This window comes from Crocodylus siamensis, chromosome 7, assembly GCF_052110815.1.
Source record: "Crocodylus siamensis isolate JL-2025a chromosome 7, ASM5211081v1, whole genome shotgun sequence".
Lineage (NCBI taxonomy): Eukaryota > Metazoa > Chordata > Crocodylia > Crocodylidae > Crocodylus > Crocodylus siamensis.
Window position 1 is genome coordinate 3,152,836 of NC_143401.1, and position 16,076 is coordinate 3,168,911.

General features: G+C 61.6%; 3 protein-coding genes across 7 annotated transcripts; 2 read left to right on the plus strand and 1 right to left on the minus strand.

Annotated features, from left to right (window-relative positions):
- The first annotated feature begins 98 nt into the window (after positions 1 to 98).
- On the plus strand, positions 99 to 5,757 carry LOC149859299 (uncharacterized). Of its 2 annotated transcripts, none has more exons than XR_016443525.1 (2): positions 99 to 4,141; positions 4,437 to 5,757. XR_016443525.1 is itself a non-coding variant. In XM_090057650.1 (2 exons), exons 1-2 carry the CDS (start codon positions 4,091 to 4,093, stop codon positions 4,581 to 4,583), a joined length of 387 nt encoding a protein of 128 aa, XP_089913776.1. In that variant the 5' UTR covers positions 99 to 4,090; the 3' UTR covers positions 4,584 to 5,757. The 2 variants fall into 2 exon arrangements, 1 of the variants encoding a protein (XP_089913776.1); XM_090057650.1 differs by having other exon boundaries at positions 4,248 to 5,757.
- A 1,796-nt stretch (positions 5,758 to 7,553) lies between these two features.
- On the minus strand, positions 7,554 to 9,505 carry ZNF593 (zinc finger protein 593). 2 transcript variants are annotated; one of them, XM_090058273.1, is made up of 3 exons: positions 9,117 to 9,505; positions 8,893 to 8,955; positions 7,554 to 8,104 (listed from the first exon to the last, which is right to left on the minus strand). In XM_090058273.1, exons 1-3 carry the CDS (start codon positions 9,434 to 9,436, stop codon positions 7,975 to 7,977), a joined length of 513 nt encoding a protein of 170 aa, XP_089914399.1. In that variant the 5' UTR covers positions 9,437 to 9,505; the 3' UTR covers positions 7,554 to 7,974. The 2 variants fall into 2 exon arrangements, with proteins under 2 accessions (XP_089914399.1, XP_089914400.1); XM_090058274.1 differs by having other exon boundaries at positions 9,240 to 9,495.
- Positions 9,464 to 15,862, plus strand: C7H1orf232 (chromosome 7 C1orf232 homolog). Of its 3 annotated transcripts, none has more exons than XM_090058269.1 (5): positions 9,464 to 9,532; positions 10,809 to 12,916; positions 13,491 to 13,577; positions 14,345 to 14,442; positions 14,682 to 15,862. In XM_090058269.1, the coding sequence occupies exons 2-5, from the start codon at positions 12,830 to 12,832 to the stop codon at positions 14,983 to 14,985; spliced, it is 576 nt and encodes a 191-aa protein (XP_089914395.1). In that variant the 5' UTR covers positions 9,464 to 9,532; positions 10,809 to 12,829; the 3' UTR covers positions 14,986 to 15,862. The 3 variants fall into 3 exon arrangements, with proteins under 3 accessions (XP_089914395.1, XP_089914397.1, XP_089914398.1); XM_090058271.1 differs by lacking the exon at positions 9,464 to 9,532 and adding an exon at positions 10,074 to 10,692; XM_090058272.1 differs by lacking the exon at positions 9,464 to 9,532 and adding an exon at positions 10,074 to 10,692 and having other exon boundaries at positions 10,809 to 10,883.
- Positions 15,863 to 16,076: the final 214 nt, after the last annotated feature.

Genomic DNA, 16,076 nt, shown 5'->3' on the forward strand with positions numbered 1-16,076 from the left:
CCGCGGGGAGGGGCTGCGCTCGGGACAGCCGCCTCCCTCCTGCCCAGGCCGGGGGCTGAAACCAGCTGCAGGCGGGGGTCCTGAGCCCCCTCCCCACTCGGCCTCAGTGTTCCCACCTGTAAAATGGGCGGCCACAGGTGGCCGGAGCACGTGGGAACGGGCTGGAAGGGAGATCCAGAGGTCAGCTCTAGTCCAGCCCCCCCGGCAGTCTGTCCCGGACAAACCGTCATCTTCCAAACTGCACAAGAGGACGGTCGCCCCGATCCAGCACAGACCTCGCACCGACGGTGCCGCAGCGAAGGAGGGGAACCGCGGCAGCCAACTTCCTGCGTCTGCCAGTGCACCCTGTGACATCCTGTTAGAGGCCGTGCCCCCCAGCTACGGGGGCAACCGCCCCAGTCCGTACCCATCTGACCACGGGGGGGAATTCCTGCTGGACCCCCAGGATAGAGCTCGGCCCGACCCCGAGCAGACAGGCAAGAGCCCCTAGCCAGGACCCTGGCACGGCCTGGTGCCCACCCCCAAAACACGGAGCAGGCGGGGTCGGTGACACCTGGGCATCGGGGAGATGACGACAAGCCACAAAACCAAACAACGGCCTCCGCCTGGCCTGGCTAGACACACCGCTGCCTCTCCCAGGCGCCTGCTTGGAAACCCCGGGTGGGGCAGGAACCAAGGGGGTGCAAGTGCACCCCCCGGATCCGCCCCGGCACTGGCGGGGGAAGGGTGGGGGCTACGAATGCTCAGAGATGCAGAGGCCGGAAGCGAGGGGGTCGGGGGGACTCCTCTCCCAGGACCAGCGGCCTGGCGGGGCGGGGGTGACACCTCTGCACGGCGGGGCGGGGCGAAGGTGTGGCAGAAGTACACAGCACTATTAATAAGCGCTGCCATGACAGCAGCCAGACACGGTGGCCTGACTCACCCCGTGGCAGCAAACAGGTCCGGGCCGACTTCGCGCTGGGAACGGTTTGCCCTGGCGTGAAAAGCGGGGGCCGGGCATTCGGGAACGCCTGCATTCCTGCAGCCCATCCGCACCTCCCGTCTTGGCGTGCGCAGCCCCGGCCCTGCTGCAGCACAGCGGGCCGAGACGTTGTTGTCATCCTCCAGGACTTCCTGGGTGTTAGTCAGTGTTTCGGGTGCTGCGCGTTGCCGGGGCATCATCCTCTTGCCGGCCACCATATGATTCAAGTATCTCCCACGCGAGATCAATGACAGGCCGCCCAGCTCTTCCACAGCCCTCTGCATTGGTGAAAAGCTGCCTGAAGGAGGGCAGGATCCTTATCCCCATTTTAGAGATGGGAAAACTGAGGCACGTGAGGGTACTGGAGGGAGGTGTTTGGCTTGTGGGCAGGAAGCCTTGCTCAAAGAGTTTTCTGCCGAGGGTCTGCTCTAGCTCTGGAAGATGGGTCCACGGCCGACCCCCAGGGCTGTGAATGCTTTGTGCCCCGCTCTGACTGACACCCCCGGCCCGCCTGGTCATGGCTTCTTGCACCATCACAAGACCCGGCTGCAAGCACTTCTGATTTCTCCTGGAGAACGGTCTGTGGGTGCTCTCAGGCTCTGAAACGCGGTGGAGCCCCATCAACGTGTCCTGCACCAGAGCACACACACGTGTGCATGCACGCACACAACCAAAACAGAGTCACAAACTGTCTCTCCCGCTTGCGCACAGAGTATCAAAATACAGTCCCAGTCTCTCACTGTCACACACACACAGAGCACCAAAACACAACCAGAGTCTCCCTCACTATTACACACATGCTCCCAAAACACAGCCAATCTCTCTCCACACACGCACACGCACACTTGCGTGCTGTGGTTCCCAGCCAGCCTCTCCCCAGCCCGGCAAGTCTGCCTTCAGGGCCCGGGCTGAGATAAAAGCCCCAGCGCGCCGCAGAGGATTCATTTCCGTGCCAGATGCTGGACGTGCTCCTGGCTCCAGCCCTTTGCTTCCCCCGCACGGGCCCTGGGAGCAGGGGGCACAGTCCACGGTGCCTCCACTGCATCCCGGGGGGAAGCTGCCTTGCAGCACGTGGCTGCCAGCCTTGCCAAGGGGCTGCATGGCTCGGAGCCGGAGATGCCGACCCGAAATCGCTCAGACTCGCGCAGTCCCTCGGGATCCCCTGGCTGCAGGGTTGGGCTGGATCCGGGGCTGCGGCGTGCACTCTGGCGCCTGGAGCGGGTCCCTGCCACTGGGAAGGAGTGGTCTCCCCTCGTGCGGAGTCCCTGGGGGCTGCCAGCTTGGGCGAGCGAGTGCAGCAGGGAGAACAGGAGACCCACGGCACCAGCTCGTGTTGACGCCCAGCGGAGCCAGCACTGAGCTCATGCAGCTAAACCGGGTTAAGGCCCAAGCAGCCTGTGACTTTAACCCAGGATAAGCATGCTCACAACCCGGGGTTAGCACAGCGACCCTCTGCAGCAGGACACACGCTGAACCCCTCCTCGGCCTGGGTGGGACATGGGGGGAACAGCTGGGCCTGGGCCTGCCCTGATGATGTGAATTTGGCTGGAGCATCACCGTGTGCCTCAGTTTCCCCTTCTCTGCCTCACCTCCCAGGCAGGTCGGGGATGCAAATCTGCCCCCCCCCCCAAGTGCTTGGCAGGCCCTGGCAGCAAGATGTGTGGACGCAGCACCCCCTGGGGGCCAGCGCCAGCCGTGACAGGCTCCAGCTGCAGGACTGCCCCCACCCGCCCCCCAGCCATGGGGCTGAAGGCTGTGCCACACCTGCCACTTGTACCTGGTATGGCTGGAGCATCCCTGCCTGCCTCACGCTCTAGCCACTGTCCCCAAGGATGACAAGGGCCATTGTCCCCATTTTGCAGATGGGAAAGTGGAGGCCCAAGGCAGCCACGTCATTTGCTCCACATCCCACAACAGACCCAGCCTTCTGGAGGCTCAGCCAGTGCCTGAGCCACAGCATCCTCCCAGGAGGGCACCTTTCCCACAATGCAGCAGGCGAGCCCCCCCCCCCCCCCCCCGGTTTCTCCAGATCCCTATCCTTTAACCCAGCGACTCTCAGGCAGGGCAGGTTGCAGCACCCTGGGGTGCCTTGAGACCCTTTCAAGCGGGGCTGACATCAGCACGGTTGGGTGTGCAGACACAATTCATGTGATAAACCCGGAGATTTCACATGGGAGCCCGTAGCGTTTAAAACGTCCTTCCCTACCCCGGGCTTGCCGAGCTCTTTGCAATGGAAGACTTGCTGCTAATTTGTCTGTAGCCAACAAATGAGCAAGAGCCAAGAGTTGGCGTTTTCTGGGGGGAACCCGGAGTCGGCAGAACCCCTGCTTTAACCCAACCACTCGCGCATGCCCAGCGCCCTCCCCTGAGCCCCGGCCCTTCTGCAGAAGAGACTGGAAGTGACCCCAGGCCAACATACCCAGAGCCCCACCCGCTACAACGCCCCTTGCCCTGCAGATGCTCCCCACTGCGTCTCCCATGCGCTTGATGGAGCAGCGAGTGCTGATCTCCTGTGACAGCTGCTCCCGGGGCTGGCCGCAGTCGGGATCGGCATGGGGGTGGCGTGTGTGCGTGCGTGCGTGCAGAGGGGAGGCGGATATTTAACAGCTCCCAACACAGCTGCCTGGGCGTCCCGGCAGTCCTGCCGCCTGGCACGCAGGAAGCGGGGTCCGGTACAGGTGAGCGATATATCCGTTCCAGCCCGTTTCCCTGGGGTGGGGAGGAAATTGCAGCCTCCTGGCCACAAGCAGCAGGGAATGGAGATGGGGTGGGGGATTGGGCTCCCCACATGCCCAGCTTAGAAACAGCCATTAGCCATGGCCTGGGGTGCAAGGGACGGTGCTGGGGCTGGCGGGGGCACCCAAGCATGCAGGGCTGGTGAGCGACAGCTCATGCCACGACTGGGTCCCACGAGCACCTGTGGACCTGACGTTTGAGCCGGGGGCAGGGGGAGTTGGGGCCTGGGGGACGTAGCTGCTGCCGGCCGACATCTGGGTGCTGTCAGTGGGCCCAGACCGTGCTCTGCCCCCATGCACCAGCCCAGCCCACCTGGTCTTTCAGTGCTGGCCGTCTCCCTGTTGCTGCCAGGAAGCCAGCAGGAGCCGAGGCCCAGCCCACGTACTCCGAGCTATGATCATGCGGCTCCGACTCTTAACCCCGGCGTACTTCCGCCTGCTCCAGGTAATACTTGCGCCTCCCCTCACCCCATGATCTCAACCCCAGGGCTACCCACCCCACTGCTAGGGCATCCCTCACCCCAGCTCACCCTGAGGTCTCTTGGCTCCAGGGAGGCCTCTTTGCCCGTGGTCCCGTGGCCCCACTGCAGCCAGAACTGGAACCATTCCTTCATCGCGTGGATCAAGGGGACTTGGGCTTGGTCACGTCCACTGCCAGAGGGTGGATGGGGCACAGGTGCCAGCTGGTTTCCACCGCCTGTCGGACGGGTCTGAGCAAGCCGTGTGTTCTCCCGTCACAGCTGCAGCTGTCTGGGGTGCTGGAGTGTGAGCCCAAAGACCGCCTGGTGAACCACACGGCCCTGCTCCTGGCCATCGTGGGGCTAAGCCTGTCCTACTACAGCATCCGGCAGCTGGCCAAACCAGTCAAGCCCCCACCAAAGCAGTGATGCAGGGAAGGAGCTTCCCAGAGCAAGGAAGGTTACAACAGGGCTGGGAGGGGGAAGCTGGGACTTGGACTCCCTCAGCAGGACAGCATCACGCTCCACTCCTGGTGCCTCATGGCTGGAAAGTGCAGGGGCAGGCTGGCCACAGCGCTGCCTCCTGGACCTTGCAGAGGCACTCCCTGGCCTGAAAGGTGCTCCTAGGCACAGGCCCCACCATCCTGGCCCTTGCTGGTGTTTCTCCTCCGCCTCCTCGCTGGCCCTCGACCAGGGTGCAACACACTGGTTTTACCCCTTCTTCCCCTGGACCACTGGATTTGAATCCTAATGGCCTCCCCGCTCTCCTGAGCACCCAGCGCCAGTCTCCCACCCCATCATGGACAAAGAAGCTGCTTTAGAAGTGGGCCCATAAGCAGAGGGTGGAGATTCTGGTTCCCCACAGCAGCACCATCCCAGGCCCATGGGGACCCCACTCCTGGGTCACACCCGGGCAAGATGCATGCCCCCAGACAGGACAGGATCAGATGCAGTGGGATCAGCAGACAAGGCGGAAGGGAGAAGCCACCTCCTGCCCTAGGCCAAGGGTTAGGCACCTCCTGGTGCCCCATGTAGCCACCAAACAGCACTTTCCACCTCGCTGCACAGTCGCATGCTCGCATCCCGCCCCTCACCAGCGAGATGGGGAGCGATGGGTGGAACGAGCCACCTTGACAGGCAGACGAGGTTACGCACGGTCGGCCGAGCACATTCACCAGGTTGCCCCACCCTTGCGCGGCTCGGCCAGCAGCAGTGCATCGTGGGATAGCACAGCCAGTTGAAACGAGGTCACAGCTGCTTGCTGTTATATAACGGGGTGCATGGGCAGGACAGCTGGGACCCACATTACAGCACAGATTAGAATGGGGGATTCGCAAGGCAGGGTGGGCCTACGATAGCCAATGCGAGGCAGTAATGGGACCAGGATGCATTCAGGGTGGGAGCAGTGTGTATCCCTACTGCAGCCCGCATGGGGTGTGAAGAGGAGCCTCTCCAGAAGTCAGAAACACAGCCAAGCACCACCAGTGTGGAAATAAACTGCTAACAGACATTAATGAGGCACCCTTAGATTGCAATCCTTCACGGAAAGAGGGGCAGGGTGTGGGTTTGACTTAAGTAAAATAAACCCCATGCTTTTCAGTGACTCACTTGTCTTCTCATCTTTTCACCGTCCCACCTTCATCCAGCCAGCAGGCCCCACGATCTCTGCTGTGTTAAGGTGGCTCAGGAAGGAAAATAAGAGCCTTTTAACAGACACTGAGCTCAGCCCTCTAGACCCGCTGCAACAGCTGCATTGTAACTGGCTCTGCAGGAGTCTGCAGGGCAGACAGGGGCAGCCGTTTTCCCTTCTCCCACCATGCAGCACAGGCATCCGCCCTACCAGGGCTGGGGGCTCCCTCGGAAGCGTCCGGCTGCTGTAACTATCGGATAAACAGGCAGCGTTTCCACTGTATGACCCCAGAGGGCAGCACCAAGCCACATTGCAGCACTCAGGATCTGACGCACTCCCTTCTTCCTCTCTGGTGGAAGAGGTGGCTGGTCAATACCTTTCAGACCTGCAACTGCCTCATCTCTGCAAGAACAAGCAAGATCCCTGGTCACCCTTCTCTGAGGCAATGAATCCTCCTGGAAGAGTCTCCAAGACCAGAAGGGGCTGGCTCCCTCCCTGCTCTGCCCGTGTCAGTCTCACAGGCAATTTGTATGGCATCGAACATGGCAGAAGCAGGGAGGCTGCTACAAGCAGGGATGGGGACTGGGCTCTCAGGTGACTCCTTCACAACAGCTGCCATGCTGGAGCAGGCCAAAGGCCAGTCTCCCATCTCTGATGTGGGAAAGAGCACATGCTTGAGGTGGCACAAGTGGCAGGGACAGCTTGTGTGCACAGCACACAGCAGACTGAGGAAGGGACAAGCAGTGTAGTGGCATGTAGAGCAGGGAGCAGAAAACTAAGCAGCAAATCGGGCAGAGGAAGGGGATCAGAGTGGAACTTGGATAGGATGTGAGACTTAATGTGCAACATGCCTGCCACAAAGGTCGGCCCCAACTGTTTTAGAGGAAAAGGGAAACATCCCCCCTCCATGTTCCCAGCAGCCACGGGTTTAGGCACGTCCTACATCTGAGGTTACATTCCCGACTGTTGCATTTAACAGCCCCCATGAGCCAGCCTCCAGAAATGTGTCTAAACCCCTTTTGAACCCAGTTATACTACAGACCTCCATAACACCCTGCAAGAGTACATACAAAAATACCCAAACAAAACCAAACGCCACTTCATGTTTGTTTTAAATCTGCAGCCAAAAAAGAGCTGAGACCCAGCGACTGAAAGTTTCCCTAGTCCCTTTTCCCCCACACCATTTGACTGTTTTCTGCCATAGCCCCTCAGCTGTCTCTCTTCCAAGCTGAAGAGTCTTGGATTGTTCATGTTCTCTTATGGAAGCTGCTCCACAGCCCTGATCACTTTCATTACCCTTCTCTGCAACTTTTCTAGCCCTGCTATGTCCGTTTGCATTCAACGGATGTGCTGTGGATTTATATAGTGCCACAGATGCCAGAAGCCCGATATGGCATATTCCCAGGACAGGAAAGAATGAGATAGTAGTGTGACAAGGACACAAGGAAGTGGCTCAGGGTATCAAATACAACAGATCGGACTAAGAACAGATCTTGGGGGAATTTAAAGTGACCAAGCCCAAAGCTACTCTCATTCCTTTCTTTGCTTCAAGGGCCCTGCAATCGCAACTTCTTAAAGCTGCTTGTGGACAATTCAAAGCCATCCTCTTCAGAGTAAGAGCCTGAGACAGAGAGAGGAGGCCCCATCTGGAGAAGCAGCCGCCGGGGGGAAAGCTGCTTTTGCTAGCAATGGGGTTGGTCTCCTTCCCTAAACCAGGTCCCTGATATACAAGCTAGGACAAAGCCAACAAAGAACATTCTGCTGCTCAGTTAGGAGTCACCAACCAGTTTATTTGAATAATTGGACGGGCGATTACAGAGCTCAAACTCTGAGCCAAGAGCCATTCTGCCCCCACTGCTTTGAAAACACCAGATACATAACGATCAGGTCTATATCACAGCAAGAAGCAATTGCCCCTTTTCCCAGACCTCAGGCTGCCCTGTACATGCAGCCCTGCCAAGAGGAACACAATGCCCAAATGTCTGGTCAAAGGACTCCCGCAGCCAGCTCTCGCCTCATTAATTTCTTAGGGGGAACACTCAAGCTGACTGCTATGGGAGTCGGGGTAAGACTTGGTTTTTAGAAGCACTTGCCTAACTCAGGACAAAGCCCCACTTTGTGACAGCATCTCATCAAGGGCACCACCCAACGCGTCAGAGAGCAGCTTCCATTCCATTATGTCCACTGAACTCAGCTGGATACTTCCATCTCAAGTGGCTGAGTCTGTACTTCGATCTTCTTCGGAGGGATGTAGGATCCCATCCCAGCTGCCCTCTCTGCTTCTTCCTGGGTATACGGCTCCTCACGTAGCTCCTTCAGCCTAGAAGGAAAAAGAAAACCAAAACAAACTCTTGAAATCCAGTGGCAAGGTTCTGATCAAGAACCTGCTCTGGAAACCAAGAACCCAGGCAAGCTAGCAAGCAGCTAGCAAGCAGTCCTTGCTGCCAGCTGCATCTGGACAAAGTCTCAGCGCTGGCACAGAGCTGCACAGTACCCAGGATGGCCTAAGAGAGGAGTACAAAAACTCCTTATAAAACATACACAAGTAATATACTAAAACACACACAAGGGTCACAGCAAACAGACTGACTTTTATCAGTAGATGTTTTGGATGGGGAATCCAGTAAAAAGATGACGAAGCTGAGACAGAAATACAAAGCGCCCGAGCTGGTAGAAAGCCACAACGCAGGTCACTGCGAGGCCTCCGTGAAAGCTGTTCTCATTCGCATTCCTACCACAGCAGCACCCACAGAAACCACCTCCACTGGAGGGATGAGCAAAAGGGAAATGGTCCCTGCTGCCTCTCAAGAGGCACCTTGGCCACCCGCTAGCGGGCAGACGGGCACTGCACTTCCTTAAAGCTTAAAAGGCTGAAGTGGGCATGAAATCCAGGGTTTAGCATAGAAAGCTGATCCAGACAAGAAGTTAACTACACTACTTGTGTTACACAGGGGAGGAGGAACAGCGTCTCCTATGACATAGGAATTGCCTGCTCCAGAGAATCCCGAGCAAGATGGAGCTACCCGGCAGACATTTACACACCTGCGCCCACACACCCCTTTAGCAATGACTGGTGAGGACCAGTGCCCCCTGCCCCACCGGCATCACCTTCTCTTGTGAACTTTGGATCTGCAATGCTCCGTCAAGCTGCTCAGGTCCACGAAGTAGCGCCTGCGGGAGAGAAGGCAGCGGCTCAGAACAGAGCAGAATCAGCTCGGGGCAAAGAACGGCCGACCGGCTGTGGGACGCCTCGCCTGGGCCACGCGGGCGCTCCCCGAGGGCCGGGCCGGGCCGGGAGTGACACCAAGGGCTCCCCCAGCCCAGGCGCTGACCGTGTAGCGCCCCCGAGGCAGCACGACCCAGGGGGCAGATGTGGGGGTGGAGAGGCTGGGCTCCCCACGACCAGGGTGACGCCGCGCGCGGGCTCGGGGGTTACGTCACGCGCGGGGACGCACGCGCAGTGCAGGCAGTAGAAGCGGGCGCTGCCGGGCAGGTCCGGGTCGGGCTCCTGGTGCAGCAGCCGCGTCGCCTGCTCGGGCCGCAGGTCTGCGTGGATCTGGTCCAGGTCCTTGCGCCGCCGCTTGGTCTTCCACTGCCGCGCCAGAGAGTGCGCGCGGTGCGAGCCCGTCCGCCGCGAGCTGCGCGGGGCCATGGCGGCGCGGCCCGAGACACGGGGAGAGGAGGCCACTTCCACTTCCGGCCGCTTGCTCTGACCTCATCAAAAAGCGACCGCTTCCGGCATGGCGGGGTAGGCTCAGTGCGCATGCGGGGAGGACCCCGGGTGGGAGGGGGAGTGAGTACTGTGGCCCTGCCCGCTGACTCCCGGCCTCGCTGCAGCTGCGTCTGGGGTGGGTCACGGCGCGTGGTAACGCCGCCCGGGCAGCGAGGCCCTGTGGGCAATGGGGGCACACGAGAGCGGGATCGGGGCCCGGGGAACCCCTTGGTCAGGCCCAGTCGTTGTCCTGTAACCTCTGCTCCCTGGGACAGGCCTGTCTCTGCCCCTGGAATCGGGGCCGCTGCCCAGCAAAGGGCCGGGAGCCTGCCTCCCTTTGGACGAGGGGGAGTGGGCACCGCCCAGGGGTCCGGACCCCTGCCACAGCCTCCTTCCTGGTCCTGCAGCAGACGGCCAGCTTGGCCAGGGCCCCGGGGGTCGTCCAGGGGGGCCTGGGCCCATCCTATCATCTGACCCAGGTGCTGTGTTCTTACGAGGGTGCAGGGAGCTTCCTTGCCCATTCCCAGGGTGCCCCAGCTGCAGCCCCTGCCTCGGGCACAGCTGCAGGGAAGGCGGGGTAGGGTTCACACCCCCCTCTCCTTCCTCGAGTGCCGGCACAGCTGCCTGCCCCGGGCTGGGCCCATGGAAACGAAGCCGCAGGATGTAATTGCATCGGTGGGATCACGTTGCAGCTCAACACTGATTACCGGCCAGTCGCTGCAGAGCGTGACCCCGAGCGCTGGGTTTCGGTGGCAGCCGATCCTTGTGAATGGGTGGGAGCCCAGGGCCCCGCTGCCCGCAGCCAGGAGCGACCCAATGGGGCTTTTGGCAAGAGAAAAGCATGAGCCTCGCTCTCTTGGCTGAGGTTCAACGCATGGCGTGGCCTACATTTTCCCTGCAGTGGAGTTGGATGAGGCAGGAGAAGAGGGGTGTGAACCCTACTCCCCCGTCCCTGCAGCTGCGCCTGAGGCAGGGGCTGGAACCAGGGCAGCTTGGGAACGGGCAAGAAAGCTCCCCGCACCCTCATAACAACACAGAAGCTGGGTCGGATGATATGATGGGTCCTGCCGTGGCCCGTGACCCCCTGGACGACCTGCCCGGCCCTGGCCAAGCTGGCTGTCTGCTACAGAACCAGGAAGGAGGCTGTGGTGGGGGCCCTGGACAGTGCCCACTGCCCCACCGTCCTGTCTAGCGGGGTCAGTGCAGAGGGGAAACAGACTCATGGCCTGCAACAAGGGCTGGGTCGCAAAGGCCCCGGGGACGTGGTATCCTCCCTGCACTGAGGCGTCTGGGGCTATTCTTGTGTCCACAGCTTCTGACCCCAGAGGTGGCCTGGTGTGAAGGACGGGTCAACTCCATGCATAAGACCGCTGAGAGAGACACGCAGGTAACGATCTTTCACCCCTATGCTGAAGACACGATAGCCCTAGAAGGAGCCACGCGCCACCTGTGTCGGCAGCGCTCTCAGTGGTGCCAGCCTCAAGCCCACCCGACACATGCTTCTCCTGCACAGGCATCGATCTCAGAGGCAAGGCGGTGAAGGCAACCCGGGGCTCTCAGAGTCTCGCTCTCTGGGGCATTGAGGAGGTGGCTGGGGGCACCCTCTGGAGAGGAAGGCTCCCTGGGGACCTACAGAGCAGTACAGACACCTCCGTGGGGAGCAAAGCACTCAGGGAGCAGGACTGACTCCACTGCACGTAGCCAGAACCAGGCTTTCATGCTGAGGTCGGATGCACCTGAGTGCTAAGGAGGACGCCTAGCCCCATACAATACAGAGTTTGATGGGAGCTGCTGTTCCTCCACCTGCCGTCCTGGGCGGGGAGCATCCTTGGCGATAGCACTTGCTTTGGGGGAGCAGATTCTCCTGCAGTGTCCATGGGCCGACCGTTGCTCATGTCCAAAGCTTGCCTTATATATTTTGGGGGGTGGCAGCCGCGTGCCATCAGAAACGTGCCCCCTCTCCACCACGCTGGGGTCAGTGGGGCACGGGGAAGTCTCCCCATTCCCTGCCCAGCACACCATGGGGCAGGAGGCTGATGTTGTGACCAGTGAAGGGGGTTGAATCTCTTGGAGAAGCATGGCCACGTGGCAGGGGTTTTCTTACGGGTACTGCTGTGCTGAGCTGCGAGTTCTCAGCAGGACCAAGCTGCAGCAGGGCTGATGTGGGCACAACAGCTAATAACGTGGATTTATACACTGAAGATACACCTATCAATCCACCACAAAAGAGCAGCCGGCACTGCGCCCACGATCACGTTACCCCGCTGGACTGGGAATCAATAATACATACAGCCCCGGAGCACGGCAGATGGGGCTGTGGTGCTAACACGCTGCGGGCAGGCATGGCTCAAGGAGAGGGTACGAAGGATGAAGACCCCTTTACACACCAGCTTGAAGGCACCTGCCATGCCACGGCACCGAGACCCCACCCCACGTCCCTCTCCTGCCCGTCTAGCCCCCCACCAGCCCCGAGCACCCATCTGCCCAGTGGTGTGCACACGGAGAAGCCGGCAGGCGGTAACCGAATCTGCAGCCGAGCAGAGCTGGCTTTGGGCTCCTAAGGAATAATTTAGCTGCCAGAGGCTATTTCCAGCCAGTTGCCCAGATACTGTGTTCCAGGCGTGCGGTCTCCGCTGGCGTCGGTTACCAACTGCAAATAATGAAGCATCACACAAGTGCCAAGCTGAGCGGGGGGGGTGGTCTATGCAGGACCCTTCATAGGGACAGCTTGGGCAGGTCCCCATGGGAGAGCCCGCAGAAGCAGAGGGGACAGGTAACAGGCCAGAGACGCACCTTAGTTGCTGAGGGACATGGGTGGGTACTGATTGGCCCTGTGGGAGTGGGAGGAAGCAGGGGATTGAGCCCCAAGCCCTTTTGGGACCAAAGTCGAGGGGCTGGGTTAGGGGCACGAGGCAGCCTGCCCTGGGAGTCCTGAGGGCAAGCAAAGGGCAGGAGACACCCCCGGGGTGAAGGGCAGCAGCTCCCCCCAGCCTGGCCCTGGTTCGAGGAGCCCCTTGGCAACGCGAGTCCACCTGGGATCGGGTTCCTCTTTGTGCCCCGAGCTGCACATTGAAGGAGACACCTGCAATTTTAATGAAGACATCGGATCCCGGCGGGCAGCAGCGGGGACGGGACAAGCGTGCAGGACTCGAGACCCCGCAGACTGCTCAACTTGCCCAGCGTGGAAGTGCGATGGGCACCCAGCCCTGCCCCCAGCGCGCTGGGCACAGGGGCTGAGCCGGGCCCCGCACGGAGCCGCCTGCCAGCCGGTGCCTGGAGCCTCGTGCCAGCCGCCTGCAGCCGTGCTGGAGGGCCACCGCGCCCGGAGCCACCATGACTCAGGGCTTCTGGAGACTCTACAAGTCCAAGGTGCTGCAGACGCTGGGCAGCGAGGAGCCGGAGGACGAGTTCAAGGAGGAGGTAGAGGCTTCCTGGGTCCCGTGCAATGGCCCACCACCTCCGTCAGCAGCTGTGCTTGGATTTCCCCCGGTCCAGGCTGGGCTCTGCCTTGGCACTAACAAGCCCCAAAGCAGGTGGCTTGAAGCATCTGGCATAGGGGTGGGAGGCGACGGGGGCAGATCGGCTCACCCCGATGGGCACGGGGCCTGCGAGGCACCTCCTGGGCACAAAGGATGTGTGCCCGGAGCCTGGGGGAGGACTGTAGGCGGACCCCTGGCTGGTGCCCTCCTACAAGTCCGGGTCCTGGGTCGTACAATGGGGAGAGACCCAGCTCCCATGCCCAACTATTAAGCTCAGGGACAAAGAGCAGTGAAGACCCGGGGCATGAAGATGCCCCGGGGGCCGGCTGGGGCAGTTGGCCTGCCCTGTCGACGCGTCCCAGCTGGCTGCATCCAAAGGAAGAGCAGGAACCGGCTAAGACACGGGGCAGCCGGTGGGTGGCAATGAGGAGATGCTTGCAGGGGTGATGAGACTGCCCCCGAAACCCTGGTGCTCCCACCCCGTCCCCACGGCTGACAGTGCCTTTCTCTTCCAGAGCGACAACCCCGAGCTGGTGGAAACGGCCGAGGCCCCGGTTTTGACGGAGGCCGGAGCAAACCCCGTGGCCCAGCTGGCACGGAGGGTAAGGGCTCCCATCCCATGCACCCCCCAGCCCACGAGCTCCTGGCCCCGGCACCAGTTACCTCCAGCCTGGGGGAAGCTTGGCAGACATCTCTATTGAGATGGTGCAACAGCCAGAGGGGGCCAGATGCAGACCGGGGGCACAGACAGCATCAGCCTTACCTGGCACCACGGTGGTTTGGGCTCTGTCTCCACTAGGGACGGGATGCTGTGTGCAAGCCCCTGTCTTCCAACTATAGAGCGGGGGGCAGGGCTCAGGACAGTGCCAGGAGGCGAAGGCACCTGCCCGGGGGCATTAACAGGACAGTCAGTGGGGTACAGCAATGGCAGCTCGTCCTGCCCAGACCCAGGCCCTTCCACTCCCCTGCATTAGCGCCGGCGGAAGAAGGGATCTTAAAGGAACCAGCTCCCTCCCACAGGAGAGGGCCGGAGCAGAGCCCCATGGGGCAAGGAGGCGGTGGCTGGGGGGAGAAGGCGAATGCGGGTGATGAGTCTCTCCATCCTCCCAGCTCCCAGGGCCTGGCTGCTGAGGTGGGCGCACCGGCAAGTATAGAAGCAGGGGCCATTTCAGGCCCCTGCATGTGCCGTGTAGCCCTGAAGAGCCAGGGTGCAAGGTGCTGCATGCACCCAGGGGCTTGCTGAAGCCTCGTGGCCCACGGCTCCTGCCAGCTACCCCGGGGTGCTCTGTGCCAGCTCCACGCGCAGGGAGCCGGGTTGCGGTGGGAGTTTTGCTGATGGCAGCTTCCCACCCCGCTGTCCTGCCCGCAGGTCCAGGGAGCCAGCGCCAAGAGCTGGAGGACCTTCTCATCGCTCTTCAGCAGGGAGGACGAGCACCAGCTGCTGACGCCCGAGCCCTGCGCTGACCAGTAAGCAGAGCCCTGCCGCGCTGGAGGGGCATCTCTGGAGGCAGAGGGGCGGTGGGGTATTGGGGTGAGGGCTCCCTTCCCAGGCTTGCTGCGGTCCTGTCCTCCAGGACACGCTCCCCTCGCCCCTGCTCAGAGCCAGGCCCCTGCCACATGCTCTGTCCGGGATCTTCCTCCCCTGCGTGTGCGTGGAGAGGCTGCCCTGCCCCGACCTCACCTGCTACCCCATCCCTCGCTTCCAGCCCCCTGGCAGCCAAGCCGGCAGAGCTGCCACCGTCCGAGAGGAAGGCCTCCGGCTTCTGGGACATCTTCGCCACCAAATGGCAGCAGACCACCGTGCCGGACAAGAAGGGCGCGCAGCCCGAGTACGGCAAGCCCGTGGGTGAGGATGCCACCGGGGCGGCCAGAGAAGCCCTGAGCGACGAGGCTGCCTACGCCAGCAATGGCAGTGACCTCCGGGATGCGGAGGAGGGGCCGTTCCGCTGGGGCCTCCTGGCCAGCAAGCTGGCCGAGATGCGGAATAAAACCCCCTCCAAAAGCAACTAGGGGAGAAGGTGCAGACGATGGACAGCCCCTGCAAAGACTCCCGCAGCACTGCCAGGGGCAGGTCTCCTCTCCCCCCTCCCAGACTGCCCCCGGGAGCTGCGGGGCTGGGACAGGACCATCCAGCATCAGGTAGCTGCTCCCCTGGCCCTGGAAATGAGAGCGGCATCGTCTCCCAGGCTCGACCACATTCCCTGCCCCGTCCTCAGCACTGTATTGGCAGCATCACCATTCGAACGAGGCACTGGGATGCCGGGGTCTCCTCCCGGCTAGGACATGGCAGCCTGCAACCCTCTTTGCAGGGGCTTTGCAAAGCAGGGAGGACGGGCACAGCAGTCACGGGCGGGAGAAACCTCTCACGGCTCGACCCTGAATGGGCAGGAGAGACCGAGAGCATCCCCCTGCTAGCGTCCCATGGTGTGGTGGGGTGGGAGACGCGGGGCCTGACCCCAGCCGGCTCCTCTCCCTGCTAATGGGGCTCTTGCTCCTGTGGGACTCTCACCTACCGAGAGACAGGGAGAGGGCACCAGGTTGTCAGAGCCAGCCCCCTTTACCAGCTGTCTCGAGTGGGTCACCCCAGAACCGAGGCCCTGGGCATACTTTAAAGACTCGTGTCGCAGGAGCTGGGCTTCACTCAGGCACCGCGCTGGAAGCGAGAGCTCCGGCGGGTGCTGATGGGTGCTGGGACCCTGCCTCTCTCCAAGGGGGATGTCCCCAGGGCCACCAGTGCCGGACAGACCCTGGGTGACTCCCCTGAGCACGACCCTGTATTTGCGCAGCTCCGAGCTCCCTCCGCGCGCCAACACCACTTGCCTTGTGCTCTGCCAGGCGGGCAGGCCGTGTCCCTGCTGCGGTGGTTGTTTAATACTGACACTGTCCTTTTGCGGTGACTTTGAGCGGCTCCGCGTCCTCTCTAGAAACGCGGCCGGGCCCACTCCCGGGGCCCTTCTTGCGCAGTGCGGGCTGGGCGTGACTCCCCGCTCTCCAGCAAAGGCACCTGCTTGTGCAGGTGGTGCTACTCGTTTAGGGCCTTGCACGCAGGTTGGCAGGGAACTCAAACCCAGGCGGGATGAGCCCCGGGCAGGGGTGGTGCA

Coding starts and splice junctions, on each gene's coding strand:
- ZNF593 (XM_090058273.1), bottom strand. CDS start 9,436: ATGGCCCCGCGCAGCTCGCGGCGGACGGGCTCGCACCGCGCGCACTCT. Junction 8,956..9,116: donor TGCCTCGGGGGCGCTACACG/GTCAGCGCCTGG, acceptor TCTCTCCCGCAG/GCGCTACTTCGTGGACCTGA. Junction 8,105..8,892: donor TCCAAAGTTCACAAGAGAAG/GTGATGCCGGTG, acceptor TTTTCCTTCTAG/GCTGAAGGAGCTACGTGAGG.
- LOC149859299 (XM_090057650.1), top strand. CDS start 4,091: ATGATCATGCGGCTCCGACTCTTAACCCCGGCGTACTTCCGCCTGCTC. Junction 4,142..4,247: donor CGTACTTCCGCCTGCTCCAG/GTAATACTTGCG, acceptor TCTTGGCTCCAG/GGAGGCCTCTTTGCCCGTGG.
- C7H1orf232 (XM_090058269.1), top strand. CDS start 12,830: ATGACTCAGGGCTTCTGGAGACTCTACAAGTCCAAGGTGCTGCAGACG. Junction 12,917..13,490: donor AGGACGAGTTCAAGGAGGAG/GTAGAGGCTTCC, acceptor TTTCTCTTCCAG/AGCGACAACCCCGAGCTGGT. Junction 14,443..14,681: donor CCCGAGCCCTGCGCTGACCA/GTAAGCAGAGCC, acceptor CCTCGCTTCCAG/CCCCCTGGCAGCCAAGCCGG.